The sequence below is a fragment of the Marmota monax genome, unplaced genomic scaffold (genome assembly GCF_021218885.2).
Source record: "Marmota monax isolate L192 unplaced genomic scaffold, Marmota_monax_Labrador192_F-V1.1 WCK01_AAM20220418_F8-fsc00020, whole genome shotgun sequence".
NCBI lineage: Eukaryota > Metazoa > Chordata > Mammalia > Rodentia > Sciuridae > Marmota > Marmota monax.
In genome coordinates this window covers 7,223,251-7,238,102 of record NW_026692912.1, presented here as the reverse complement: position 1 = coordinate 7,238,102, position 14,852 = coordinate 7,223,251, and the positions used below count along the sequence as shown (strand labels likewise).

At 40.0% G+C, this 14,852-nt stretch overlaps 1 protein-coding gene across 3 annotated transcripts; it reads left to right on the top strand.

Annotated features, from left to right (window-relative positions):
* The first annotated feature begins 232 nt into the window (after window positions 1-232).
* Window positions 233-7,401, top strand: LOC124097519 (endogenous retrovirus group K member 13-1 Env polyprotein-like). Of its 3 annotated transcripts, XM_046452050.2 has the most exons (3): window positions 236-742; window positions 4,967-5,290; window positions 5,827-7,401. In XM_046452050.2, the coding sequence occupies exon 3, from the start codon at window positions 5,876-5,878 to the stop codon at window positions 6,788-6,790; it is 915 nt and encodes a 304-aa protein (XP_046308006.1). In that variant the 5' UTR covers window positions 236-742; window positions 4,967-5,290; window positions 5,827-5,875; the 3' UTR covers window positions 6,791-7,401. The 3 variants fall into 3 exon arrangements, with proteins under 3 accessions (XP_058437615.1, XP_046308006.1, XP_046308007.1); XM_058581632.1 differs by having other exon boundaries at window positions 233-742; window positions 4,967-7,401; XM_046452051.2 differs by lacking the exon at window positions 4,967-5,290 and having other exon boundaries at window positions 237-742.
* The last annotated feature ends 7,451 nt before the right edge of the window (window positions 7,402-14,852 follow it).

Genomic DNA, 14,852 nt, shown 5'->3' with positions numbered 1-14,852 from the left:
TCTGAGACCTCCTGGGCTGTGCTGCCCTTCTAGGGAGCGCACTGCTATTCCAACTGCAGGCTCTGCTCTGTTCCAGGGGCACTGAGTCTTCCCAGATTTGAAGAGGGGGCTGGTCGTCTGGTCCCCCAGTGTCAGAGAACATGTGTTCACACCTGTCATGGACTAGATCTCCTCAGGAGCTGCCACAAGGGAGCTGAGCTGTTGGGGTTTAAGTGTGCAGAGTTTAGCTCCCTCAGGCCTGACTTTTTGCAAGAGCTGTGGCTGTGATTTAGGTCAGCTGAGGCAAACCTCAGCTAGGAGGAGGAAACGTTCTCTTCCCCTTATCGCAAGGCACAAGTTCTGCATGGTTTGGCCAAGAGGAAGAAGCTTCCTGCATACTTATCCTTGGAACAGTACATTCTAAAGAAACAAATGCATCCTCAGGGGACTAGATAATGTCTACAAAAAACTTTAGGAGGGTACTTATCAAACAAACAGGAACAATCTGAATCTAGCTCTGTGTATCCGCTGAGGCATGATATTTGGGCAATGTGGGCAACGTGATATTAAAGAATTGCTTGCTTTGTTAGAAGAAGTGTATAAAAGGAACTTGCAAATAAACCTCAGCATGCAGTAGCAATTGCTGCCTTGGCTCTGCATCCCCTGTGTCCTGGTTATTTTGCGACCCTTACCCAGGGACCCGAACGCTCTAGACGTTCACAATTGGCGCCCGAACAGGGACCCTGCTGGATTGTCAGGAAGGGTAAGTTATTTTTCTTTATATTACAGGGTGATAAGACAATCTTTATCTTCTCCTTTTTTACGTATTCTTAGGGATTCACTTGCTGTTTATGGTATTAGTATTTCTCATTCTGATATAGAGATGTATCTTAAGGTGGTCAGGGAATGGAATCCCTAATTCCCGGAGGAAGGATCTATGGATGTAGATAATTGGAAACAGGTCCATCACAATGTTGAAAAGGCCATGAGGCAAGGTGAAAAAATTCCAATTCGGTTTTGGTCTATCTGGTCTATTTTATATACAATGTTTAAAGCTATGGAGGAAGAAAGATTAATTGGCAACTTACAAAAGGAGTTAGCTCCCTCTATTTTAGATCTCCCTCTGGATGTTAGTGAAAAAGAAGAGGTAATAAAAGATACGCAACAATTGACTCATAATTCTTCACAAAATTCTGCTGATTTAATTGGTACTGCTACGGAAAAGAAAATGAAAGTAAAAACGATGATTGATGATCGCTCCATTTCGGAGCAATTCAAACTTGTTATGGAGGAGGTTCTGGGACGTCTTAATAAATTAGAAGCTAAAATCGACCCTAAGCCTTTATCGGGAACCAGGCCCTCTGCCCCTCTGGCCACCAATCCTTTTTTGGCAGCTTCTTTAAAGGCTGTCCAGGAAATGGACTCAGAACCTTCTGATGATGAGGACGAAACTCCCTTCTTTGCTTTTCCTATAATCAGGCCTGATCCAGCTAATGGAATGGCACAGCCACCTCGGTATGAGGGGATTGATATTGATCATATTAGCAGATTAAAAAAGGCAATGACAATGTAAGGACCTCAATCCCATTATGTAAAAGCATTGCTTAATGCTTTTGCTACTCATTACAATAATTTTTCTCCTGAGGATTGGAAGATTATAGGCCATGCTCTTTTACAGGAACCTGAATATCTTCAATGGCACATATGGTTTTTAGAAGGATGTGCCACTAAGGCTAGAGAAAATGGTAACAGTCAAAACCCTGTTATTCGTGCCATAGGCTACCCTATGTTATCTGGCACTGGTATGTATGATGACATTCAACATCAAATTAATATTCCTCCTGAGATTCATGAGCAATTGAAGGAAATAGCTTTAGAAGCTTCGGACAAAATTAGACCTACTGGAGAACATTATGGCTCATGGACAAAAGTTTCACAAAAACCCAATGAACCTTATGTAGAATTTTTGTCTAGATTAAAATTGACAATTGAACGAACCGTGGTAGGAGAGGCTGCCAGGCAACAATTACTATGTTTGCTGGCTTATGAAAATGCTAATGAAGATTGTAGATGAGCCATTTTACCAATTAAAGATACAGGAGATATTCATACATACTTAAAGGTATGCAAAGATATAACATCAGAATCGAAAAAGATGCAATTATTTGCTGAAACCATGGCCTCTACATGGCATACTTTGCAGAATACTAATCGAAATTTGGCTAACATGAAGTGTTCTGGGTGTGGCCAGACTGGACATCTGAGGAAAAATTGTAAGCGAAAGAATGAAAAGGAAACTAGGGGACCCAGAATATGTCCTAAATGCAAAAAGGGTAAACATTGGGCTCGAGAATGTAGAACGAAAAATGCAGCCACTCTTGCAGTTCAGGGAAACGGTCCATCGCGCCAGACCCCAGGCCCTGGACAAATAAACGGGGGCAACCTACAATCTTTTCCCTACAACCCGCAACCCAACATAGTGCCACCGTGGACATCCCAGCCTTAAGTGATCTCCAGGGTGGTGCTATGCCTAAAAGAATACCTACAGGAATATTTGGGCCACTACCTCCAGGGACTTTTGCTTTGCTCACAGGACGCTCCAGCCTTAATACTAAAGGTATTACTGTCCATTTAGGCATTATTGATGCAGACTATGAAGAAGAAATTCAGATTTTAATGTCTTCTCTTGCTGATGTTCATTTTTCCAAAGGAGAAAGAATTGCCCAACTTCTCTTATTACCTTACCTCCCTATAGGGGATTCCTCTAATCAGAGGCAGGGCGGATTTGGCAGTACTGACACACAAAGTGTTTTTTGGGCCACACAAATTACTAAAATGCAACCCCTGATAAAAGTAAAGCTAGGGACTAAAATGATTAGTGCTTTAATTGATACAGGATCTAATATTACTATAATAAAACCTCAAGATTGGCCGTCTAATTTTCAGTATCAAATTATACCCTGTCAGATTAAGGGAGTTAGCTCAGCATTAAAACCTATCCATAAAAATTGGCCTCAGTTATATATTTCTCATTATATGGATGATATTCTCTTTTCAGGACCTGATAAACGGGAACTTGATGACTTATTACAAAAATTGCCAATTTATTTTCAACCTTATGGGTTAATAATTGCCCCTGAAAAGATACAGAAGGAGGATGTCATCAATTACTTGGGATATACAGTTACTAGACAAAAGATAATTCCTCAAAAATTATCAATTAGGAGAGATAATTTAAAAACACTTAATGATTTTCAAAAATTATTAGGGGATATTAATTGGTTATGACCTTCTTTGGGGATACCTACTTATCAATTAAGTCATCTGTTTTCATTGTTACAAGGAGATTCTGCACTTAATAGCTCTCATATAATTACTAAAGAAGCCTCTGATGAATTGACCTTTGTAGAACAATGCATTAAAAATGCATTCCTTCAGAGAATAGATCTACAAGCCCCTATTTCTCTTTATATCTTAAATACATTTCAATATCCTACTGCAGTTCTGGGACAGCATGAGCTTCCTTTAGAATGGATTTATACAAAACATAGATTCTCCAAAAATATTATGCCATATGCTGACCAGATAGCATTATTAATTGAACAAGGAAGACAGAGAAGTATAACTTTGACGGGCAATGACATTTCTCACATAATTACCCCATTACCTAAAGACCAATGGACTTACTTGGTACAAATGACTGAAATGCTACAAATAGCGTTGGCTGAATATACCGGAAGTATTTCCTATCATTTCCCCAAGGGCAAATTATGGGACATGCTAAAACGTCAACAATTTGTAATCAATAATATTATTAGTGAATATCCTTTAGATAATGTTGTTACTGTATTTACTGATGGATCAAAAACTAAAAGTGCTTATTGGACAGAGAATCAATATTGGCTTCAAATAACAAACTATCAATCTGTTCAACAAAATGAATTATTTGCATTCATTCAAGTTTTAAATGATTTTGATAATCAAGACATTAACATTCTTACTGACTCTGCATACATGATGGGAGTAATTAAAAACATATTTACTGCAGTAGCCTATTCTAATAAACCTACTCTACAAAATCTTTTTCTTGCTTTACAAAAACTTTTACAAGCTCATAATGCTTGCATATTTATAGATCATATTAGATCACACTCTAAATTACCAGGATTTTTGACATATGGTAATGCTCAGGTAGAAAAATTAGTGATGTTCAAAACTCCTCAAGAAGAACATAATCTGTTTCATTCTAATGCCGGACATTTACACATTAAATATAAGATTCCATATAAACAAGCAAAACAAATTATTAAAAATTGCCCAGTTTGTTGACCTTTACATCTTAGGATTGTACCTTCCAGAGTAAATCCTAGAGGGATTCAACCTAATGAATTATGGCAAATGGATGTTACACATGTTCCCTTGTTTGGACGTTATTCTTGTGTTCATGTTACTATTGACACATACTCTAAATTTTTGTGGGCTACGGCTCAAATTGGAGAAACCACCCATCATGTTATTCAACACTTAGTGGAAACATTTGCTATTATGGGAATTCCCACTATGATTAAAACTGATAATGGTCCGGCTTATACTAGTAAAAATTTTAAAGATTTTTGCAAATTATATGATATTGTTCATCTAACCGGAATAGAATATAATCCACAAGGACAAGCTTTAGTAGAACGTGTACATGCTACGCTTAAAACACAAATTAAAAAATTAAAAAGGAGGAAAATGACAGATTTAAATATGCACTTGTTTAGACATTTACAAAATCAACCTAAAGCATTGTTACATCAAGCCTTATTTATTTTAAATTTTCTTAATCTTCCACAAGGAGAAATATTGACAAGAGCAGAATGACATTTTGAGCAAAAAACCTTAGAAACAATTCATGAACCAATTTGGATAAAAATTGCGGCAGATGCTGAATGGCAGCCAGGGATTTTACTTTATAGAGGAAAGGGCTATGCTTATGTTTCAACAGAAAATGGACACCGGCAGTGGCTCCCAGGGCAGTGGATCCAGACCCGTCACAATCAGAACAGCACCAAGGGGGGCACCCTATCCATTACCCCAGCCAAGGAATCAAGATCCTGAGCTTGATGTTTCGGTGGCAGCAATGGCGCGTCTTCATCTTGGGGCCCGACGTCGTCGACGTCCTAATTTTTCTCCCTTACCTACGTGGGGTCAAATTAAAAAGCTGAGTGGGGAAGGGCAGAAGGTGCTGCAACGAACAGGGAAGAGTTGCACCCCAGAAAATTTATTTCTGGCTATGTGTGTATTATTGACAGTGTCTTCCGCTTCTGAGGTACAAAATAATAATACTCACTATTGGGCCTATATTCCCAATCCACCTTTGCTGGAACCTGTTACTTGGGGTGACATGGATATTACCTTATATACTTCTCCTGCTCTTTTATCTCCCCCTTGGAACAATTTAACATATATGAATATTAATGATGGAACACCATTTAATTTTACTTATAAGAATAATAACAGTAAACCTATATGCTTGGGCGTTCCTCCTTGCTTACAATTAGATTGGCAACATTGGATACTAGTTGGAAATTGGAGTAATAGTTCTCGAACACGTTTACAACGGTTATCTGCATGGTCCGTCAATATGACCTGGGATAATATAACTGAACAAAAATACCCTATGTTCCCTGAGTGCCCCGATTTTACTTATCAGGACTTGAGATACTCCCCTTTCATATGGCAGGAATGTTTAGGCAAATTTGGGAAGATATTTCAGAATATTATCATGTGGGGTCCTTACGGGATGTTCTTAAAAAATTGTTCAAAATAGAATATTAGTGCTTGTGATTTATCTTCTACATACAGAATCCCGCCGAAAGAGAGATGGAATGAAACCATTCGGAACAACAAATTGATGGCCTGGGGTGATAGCGGAATTGCTGATCCACGCTTGGCTTCAGTGCAGTACCCTCATCATTTACAAACACATTTATGGAAAATTGCTGCTGCAACTAAACCTGTAATTTTGTCTAATGGCTCTTTTTCTGGGACTAGTCAATCTGCTGCTTCTTATAATTTTACTGTATTTAAAGAATATAATATAACCACATGTGTGCCCATGCCATACCTGTTCTTAATTGGAAATGTTACTTTTGATGAGGGAACTTTATGCTTTAATTGTAAATTGTATACCTGTATTAATACATCTGTTTCTATTCCTTCTGGTTATTCCATTGTGCTGTTACAACAGCGCTCTCACATTTGGCTTCCTGTAAATTTACAAAGACCATGGTCCCAAGATCCTGTAAATACTTTGGTTCTGGAATTTTTTAGACAATTGTTAAAACGTACTAAACGGTTTGTGGGAGTTGTTGTTGCTGTAATTCTAAGTCTTATTGCAGTGACTACAGTTGCTACAGTTTCAGGGATAGCTTTACATACTTCTTTACAAACAAAACATTTTGTTGAGGAATGGCATAAAGATTCGCATGAGTTATGGCTATCCCAGACTCAAATTGATTCTAGACTTCAAACTCAAATAGATATTTTAAGACAGACAGTTAATTGGTTAGGAAAAAAGATACTCACCTTAGAACAAGAAATTAGATTAAAATGTGACTGGAATTCAACTTCTTTCTGTATAACTAATATACAATATAATCAAAGCTTACACGAATGGAGTATCATACAAAATTATCTCGATGGTAATGAAACAGCTCAATTAATGATCGATTCTTTACAAAAGGATATATTTGAAATTTTTGGAAAAGGGTTTCAACATGATGATGCTGCACAAATAGCTGAATTGTTTTTAAAACAGAGGGATTAGATCCCAAAGGAATTGCTCAAAGTCTTACCCATACGGCTGGAGGAATGGGAATAGTGTTATGCTTAGTTATTATCCTGTTTATAATTATATATTGCATGTGCATAAGACCATCTCAAAACTCTATATTAACTTTGTGGAAAGCTGTTTTAGAAAAACGAAAGAAAAAAGAAGAAATTGTTGGGGTTTAAGTGTGCAGAGTTTAGCTCCCTCAGGCCTGACTTTTTGCAAGAGCTGTGGCTGTGATTTAGGTCAGCTGAGGCAAACCTCAGCTAGAAGGAGGAAACGTTCTCTTCCCCTTATCGCAAGGCACAAGTTCTGCATGGTTTGGCCAAGAGGAAGAAGCTTCCTGCATACTTATCCTGGGAACAGTACATTCTAAAACAAATGCATCCTCAGGGGACTAGATAATGTCTACAAAGAACTTTAGGAGGGTACTTATCAAACAAACAGGAACAATCTGAATCTAGCTCTGTGTATCTGCTGAGGCATGATATTTGGGCAATGTGGGCAACGTGATATTAAAAAATTGCTTGCTTTGTTAGAAGAAGTGTATAAAAGGAACTTGCAAATAAACCTCAGCATGCAGTAACAATTGCTGCCTTGGCTCTGCATCCCCTGTGTCCTGGTTATTTCGCGACCCTTACCCAGGGACCCGAACGCTCTAGACGTTCACACTGAGCACCCTTGGCCTTGAGCGCAGGATGCCTGAGACTGGCCCCCGCTGTGTGGGAAAGCAGGTGGATCTCACCTCCACTTGGCAGGGAGTGAAGCTCTGGGAGTGGGTGCTACCCAATGGGAGTGAGCTGCCCCCCTGTAATACTACCGTCTGACCTGTTTTGATTGGAATGTTCCATCCAACCACTCTCCTCAATAAAAACCAAGGTTTGGGCATTTTCTCACCTCCCTCCTCTCTCTCTCTCTCTCTCTCTCTCTCTCTCTCTCTCTCTCTCTCTCTCTCCTGCCTCCCATGTTTTTCTCTTGCCCCCTTGTGGCAGCTTACCCTGAGGCCCAGGAGCCTTACTAAAACACTCTGAGAAAGGTATTTTCTGTGTCTGTGTGATTCGTTCGTGCCAGCCCAATTCACCAGAGTGACACTGAAGAAGACAGTTCTCTCCCTGAAAGGAAATCTCAGATAAAATCTCCTAATGGTTTTCTCCATTTCATAAAGACCTATTTTGACACTATTTTCTTCAACTTCAATAGTAACACAAAGTGAAAAATTAAACAATATATCACTCAGTCTATCAGATTCATGATTTTAAAAATATTGGCCATGGAAAAGTTTTGGAAGATTTATAGTTGGAACATCGGAATAAACATGACCACTCAGAAAAAGCATATGGAAAGAACCAAATAACCCCACCAGCTCAGGGAAAAATGAAAAAGAGAGAAAAGTGCCAAAGGCATTGGGCACTTTAGTGGAAATTCCTAACTTCAGGGTAAGGAAATTCAGCTCTTTAAACTAGGAGTGGGGAGCTTGAAGGCGTAACAGTAGTGATGAAGTTAATGAAGAGGTAAGGTATGCAACCATCAGTTGTCAGTTTATATCTACCAATAACAAAAGACTGGAGAATAACTTCTGGGGTTACAATATAACTTCTGCCAAAGAAACAAATAATATAAACTGTTGTTAACCCGCTCAAATTCCCAGTCCCTTAAAGGGAAACTGTTTTGGATACTGTGCTTGTGTAAGGTACTGGACACTTAGATGAGTCAAAGGTACTGGACATTTAGATATCCTAAGGTATCCAAACTCCAATTAATCTTGTCTTTCAGAGGCTGTGGCTGCTGTCCTTGTCCATTTGCCATTGAAATTAGGCACAAGAACACCAAGAAGTCTAGAATCTCCTGGGCACCAAAATATCCATTCTGCAACCATTGAGTGGCATCAGCTCTAATTATTCCTGTGTTTCATTGGCAGGGGGCTACTGGGGGATTGAACTCAGGGACACCCAAACATTGGGGAGCTAATCCCCAGCCCTATTAGGTATTTTGTTTAGAGACAGGGTTTTATCGAGTTGCTTAGCGCCTCATTTTTGCTGAGGCTGCTTTGAACTCGCAATCCTCCTGCCTCACCCTCCCAAGCCGCTGGGAGTACAGGCATGCTGCACCACACCCCCCTGTGTCTCATTTTTTTTGATAGACTTAGTGACTCCCATGGTCATATGCCTGCTCTTCTGTTGACACGTGGAACCAGAAGTGCCCCAGCAATGGCCATAGCTGATTCAATGGGATCTTCACTGTGTCCCTGGATGGAAGTGTCCCCTTCTAGACCTGCAGAGTTAATACACTATAGGGAAGGAAAGGGTAAATCCCTAGGAGGTTTGCTGAGAGTGATGGAAAGTGGAATCTCATCTACTTCTATTCCTTAATTTCCAGACACTTGGACCTTGACTTAGGTTGCCTAGAAGGGTGGTAGCTTATCCTCATGGGTGTTAACTCTAAAATGAGATCTTGGCTGCTCTTAGAGAGGCTGTTTGCTATTCTAATGGTCTGATGGGTTCTGAGTGATGAAGAATGTGATAGACTTAGTGACTCCCATGGTCATGTGCCAATTACCCTTCCTCTTTTGTCTGAGGTAGGATCTTTAGCTTTGATCCCTTGCTGATCTCCAGGAATCCAATTTTTTTTGTGTTGGCTGAAGCCCCCACAAACCCACATATAGAATATGAGTTGATCTATTTTGCAAGAGATCTGATACAGTCAAGTGGCCACCAAGTGGCTGGTTCATTTCCTTAGAGCATGATACTGTATCAGGGTCCCTTGTTAGTTGGTGCTGCTGATAGGTTGGATTTTCAGCAGAAGCAATAGCTAGATCAGCTGTTGGACCATATGTAGCCTCCATTCCAACTACCATGGCTTCTCTGTTGATGAACTTATTATGCCAACACTCAGGTTGCTAATGAAGTCTATTGGCTGAGTCAGGGAAATTGCACTTGCTAGTGTTCTGACAGCACTTTGCCCCCAAACGAAATATTCCATGTTAGGACTTCCCTGTTGCAAAAAGAGCAAGATGAACTTTCCTCCATGTGGGTGTAAGGTTAGGCCCTACAGGACATGTTGACATTTTCTCAATTTGTAAAATCATTATAAGTTGTACATTATTAATTTGAAGTGATCTTACTACCTTAATTTTATTAAACATATTCATACAACTATATCTTCATACATAGAGATTATTTTGACGTAAGTCCCTTGAGACTGTCATTGCTGGGTCAATGTCATATCAAATTCTAAATTTTCCCAAATAATTCATTACATCACTGTCCTAAATAATACTACTGACTTGATTTTACCCATCAATATTTAAGGTACTGATTCCCCAAGCTTAGATCAACATTAGATTTAATGATAATAGTAATTTTCCTAGATTGGTGAATAAAAGGCCATTCAATCTTCTATTTCATTTTTTTATTATTAACATTACATAAAGTGTTTTTCCTATGCTCTTTGCACATACATGTTTTTGGATTGATCTTCCAAAAATTGATAAAAGACAGTCATATCAAGATGCCACTTCCTATAGAAAGTCCAAAGCCAGGAGGACTTGGTGTGAAAGCACTGCCACTGAATGCTTCACTTCTACTTCTTAAAGGAAACTTGCAATCGATAATGTTTAATTTGGATTCTTAACTTATCAAAAGATCTATGAAGCTAAAAATATGATTGAGTTATCTAAAACTATTTTCAGAATACAAAAATAAGATTAGATATATGATCATTTTTTTCATGTTCCTGGCAACTTAAACACTCAAACCTGCTCACCCAGAGATGCCATTTGCTGCATTGCATGTGACTAAAACACTCAAGGGTCACTCCCGGGGAACTGGGCTGCACAAAATAACTGCACAAGAGACAGAAATACCTTTTTCTTTGGGGGAGCTGTGACAGCTCCTCTGACCTTAAGGGTCTGCAGAGAGAGAGCGAGAGAGAGAAAGCCCCCACGTGCTGATCTCTTTTATTGAGGAGAAGCCATACAAATGAGGTAGGGGGTCAGGTTTCAAGGGGCTGAGTCTAGCTTCATGATGTCTGCTGTCAGCAGGTTGAATGACATCTAGGAAGGCCACACCCAGAGCAGAGCAAGAGAAGGGGACATACAAAGGGCGTCTCCATGGAACATTCTATCCCAAACAGGGCAAGGGGTAATATCACAAAGGAACAGGTGAGCATAGCTCCATCTCTGGGGATGTAGGAAGGCACGCCCATGCACGAAGACACATTTGCATTTTGTCTACCTCAAGATAGGGGCTACCATCTTTGGTTACTTAAGCAACCAGATCATGGGGTGACCGACAGGGCCACACAGATCAGGAGAGGAAGCAAACCCTGGTCATATGCTATGTTGGCCTCCCACACATTTTAACTCTTTAAAAATCCATAAGATTTAAATGATTCCTTATTGTTTGGGTATTATTTACAGCCATATGATAAAGGCCAAATTAAACCTGGCAACCTGATTGATGCTACTTTTAAAAGGCCAATAACTCACATTTGGATTTATAACAGTCATTTCTTATTTAATGATAATTTGGGTTCTACATATTTTAATGTATTCTTTCAGGCTTATGTCTGTCTCCATATTGACTATATTTGTGGACATAAGCCATTCTCTCATGATGCTATGACTCCTGAAAGTTTCATTGATAATATCCTAGCCTTTAGCAAAGGCAATAACCAAAAAGATGTTTGGCACTTAATTGCAGCCTCAGATTATCTACATTATACAGATAGTCCTTTGCCTGACTTTGTAGGCAGGAATTGCAAAGAGGCATCCTGCTTTGGCCTGCGGGGCCTGTGTTCAATCTCCTTATGCTTTAATTACTGGACATGTAAGAGTGAAGAAAAGGGATGATAAATATCTTATAGCCTGTAAAAAATGCAATTTAACTAGTTTCATCACTAGATATAACAGAGGCTAAGGAACATTAATCCTTTACCAACCTTCCTTTGTCATATTACCAGCCAGTATCTCAAAACCAAGGTATGCAGATGCTGGTGTTCAGGTTTTACAATGGATGTGTGCTCAGTTAGCCAGACTTAAGTGAGCTCTTGGTCTCATAATTCTTGTAGTGGCTGCTTTAATTTCATTTATTGCTTCTACAGTTACATCCTCAGTGGCTATATCTCAAAACATTCAGCATGCAAATTTTCCTAAAAATCTGACTCAAAATACTTCCAAAGCCCTCCATGATCAGATAAATATTGTTGAAAATATTGAAACTAAATTGGATGCCTTGGAAACTACTGTCATAGATGTTGGTAATGAGCTTTCTACCACATTTAAGGAAGGCTTAAATGCTCTGCTAATTATAAACATTTCTGTGTTACTGTGGCTAAATATAATGCTTCCCAATGGGATTGAGAAAAGATTTAAAGTCATCTAGGGGTATTTGGCAGAGCAATAATTATAGCCTGGATCTTATTGAGTTACAAGGCCACATCCAGGATATTAAAAAAAATTGATCTTTTGTATCCTGTGGCTCTAGGTAATCAAATACTTCAAGAATTAAAAGGCTATAATCCTGGAAACATGCTGAAACATTCTGCATGGTATATGATTGGAATAATATGTATGCTATTAATTCTCTTTTGTACTGTGATAATAGGTTGTCACTTGCTCAGAACAAGAATCTGGGAACTTGAAATAACAGCTCATCATTACTGCCACAGTCTGGCTGGGCACAAAATCACGAGCCACTCAAGCAGGAACAAAACTTTATTTTTGAAACTGCCGCCAATGCCCCGGAGGCTCCTGGGAAAAATTGCCGACCAACACACGCAGCGTTCTCCTGGACCGGACAGGAAGTCCCTCCTCCGGAATTCCCTCCTACTGCACCTCCCCAACCAATGGGAACTCTCCAGGAGTCCCTTAGCAGTCCGAGATGGACAGCAGGAGTCCAATATCCACATGAATGCAGATCTTAACATAATCATATCATCTCAATGGCTTGCTGGCGCCACCCCTCAACCAAAAATGCCATGCATCATACTACTTGGCTATGGCTCTTAGCACATTACATTTGCAAAGTAAAAAGGGGGAATGTGTGGAAGCCACCCGTGAGCTACTTGAGGGGTCTTTACTCAGTACTGAGCCAAGGAGACTTAGGTTTTTTCCTTGGGAACTATTCCAGGTTTCCCATGTGTATCAGACTGCCCAAGGCATGAGATCTCTGTCTTTGCTTTACTAGTGAGACAACTCCATAACTCCGGAGTGGGGCGTACCCATTGGGAACTGGACAGCCCCCTCCTACCTTATTTGGCAAAGAACATTCCATGTTCTTTGATGTCCCCCCAAATAAATAAAGCAAGCACAGGCTCCATCGCTCTCTTTCCAATGTGGAAGCTCTATCCCTAAGAACAAAGAATTGTCCTACTCCCACTCTGCAAAATTACTTCTCATGTACTGTGGGGGTTCTTTGCCATTTTCTCTTTATTAGCTTTAATTCCACAGCCAGCCCATTCCCTGAAGAGGGACCCCAATTACATCACCTGCCTGAAACATGGGTGAGACCCCACCACCACCTGAAAAAAAAGACTACTGTAGAAACTCACAAAGGCAAGGATTGGAGTTTTTATTTTATTTTAAGAAAATCCCTTTTCTAATTAACTCACAAAGAACTGCATCAAAACTGCTGGTTTAAAGAAGCCACACAAATAACTCCAATTCTGTACCAACTCAGTGAGCTTCTACGCCATTAGAATACTCTCTTGCATTGCCATTCAGAAACAATGAAGCTATTAAGATGTTTTACATTTCATACTTTCACTATCAATTACATTTTTAATCTAAAGTAACTTGGTCGAGCCAATTTTCCACTTCTTCAATTGAACTTCTTAAGTAGATGAATCCTTTTGCAATGCTGCACTGTCTCGGCACGTCACTGAATCCCTCACAAAACTTAATGTCACCCTGGTTCTGGACACAATACAAAAATTGTTTTATCTTTTAAAAGCTAAGGGCCACCAAGCTGCTGCTGCTGTGCTGGCTGCGTTCCCCGAGGCTACAGGTAAGTGATATCAGGCTTTGAGGGCTCAGCTTTACTTCCCCACTAAAGACCCAAGGATGGTATGACCCAGTTTGTGCTCAACAGCAGAGCCCACAGCCACAGTTGTCATCTGGCCCATCAGACCTGGCTGCCTTGGTGCAGCAGCAGGTGGGGCTGCTGCTGGTGACTGTTAGCACAAAAGGACCAGGCCAGACGCAACCTTCATGGATCATTTCAGCCTTTTATTCAGGAAAGAGATTACACCCACAGGAATGGACCCACTCTCCTGGTGGAAAATGAGCCACTGGCCAAAGGAAGAGTTTGGGCTTATATAGGTTATACTAAGAGGTGATTTAGTGAGCAGGTCAATTTAGGGACTTAGAAATTTGGGGTTTGGGTTGAGAGTCAGTGGCCAAAACCTGGGGAGGACTTATCTTGGAAAAGATTAGTGTCTCCTAGAGATTGTCATTCTAGGTTTGATGAAATGCTTTCTCCCCACCAGTGGCCAGCCTCTGAAAAGGATTTACCTTGGGGAGAGATGAAAGCTCTCAATGTGTGTCTTTCTTTTTTACTCCCTTTTCCCAGGTCACACTATCTTGGGGTTTTCCATATCTAACTGTGACCAAGCTATTGGTGTTGGCCTGGGCACAGCTTTTCTCTGAGGGGCCCAGCTCAGGGAAGGGTTCACGTGGAATGTGCAATTTCAGCTTTTGCACAGCTTGGCTTCTAGAAGTGTGAAACTATTGGGATACAAGCTATTTTGATCAGTAGTGTATTCCCAGTGCTTAGACATTGTAGGTTCACATAGTAGGCATTTGTTGAATAAATAAATTAATCAAAACAAAAGGATACGATTAGCTTTCATTAATGGATCACACATTTGTACCGGTTCTGTCCCAACCTCTTTAGGTAACTAATTGCATCAAACCCTCACAATGATAGTATGAAGCAAAATTTTCTTATTTTTAAAATCAAGTCCCCCTGTGGTAAAATTGTAACACTGGTGACTATATTTGGGAATCCTTGACCTTTTCCCCCCAGGGTCCAAGATGCAAGACTGGTTCTTCCCCTGCTGT

Bases quoted from the DNA above. Each gene is read 5' to 3' on its own strand.
- LOC124097519 (XM_058581632.1), top strand. From the start codon at position 5,876: ATGGCCTGGGGTGATAGCGGAATTGCTGATCCACGCTTGGCTTCAGTG.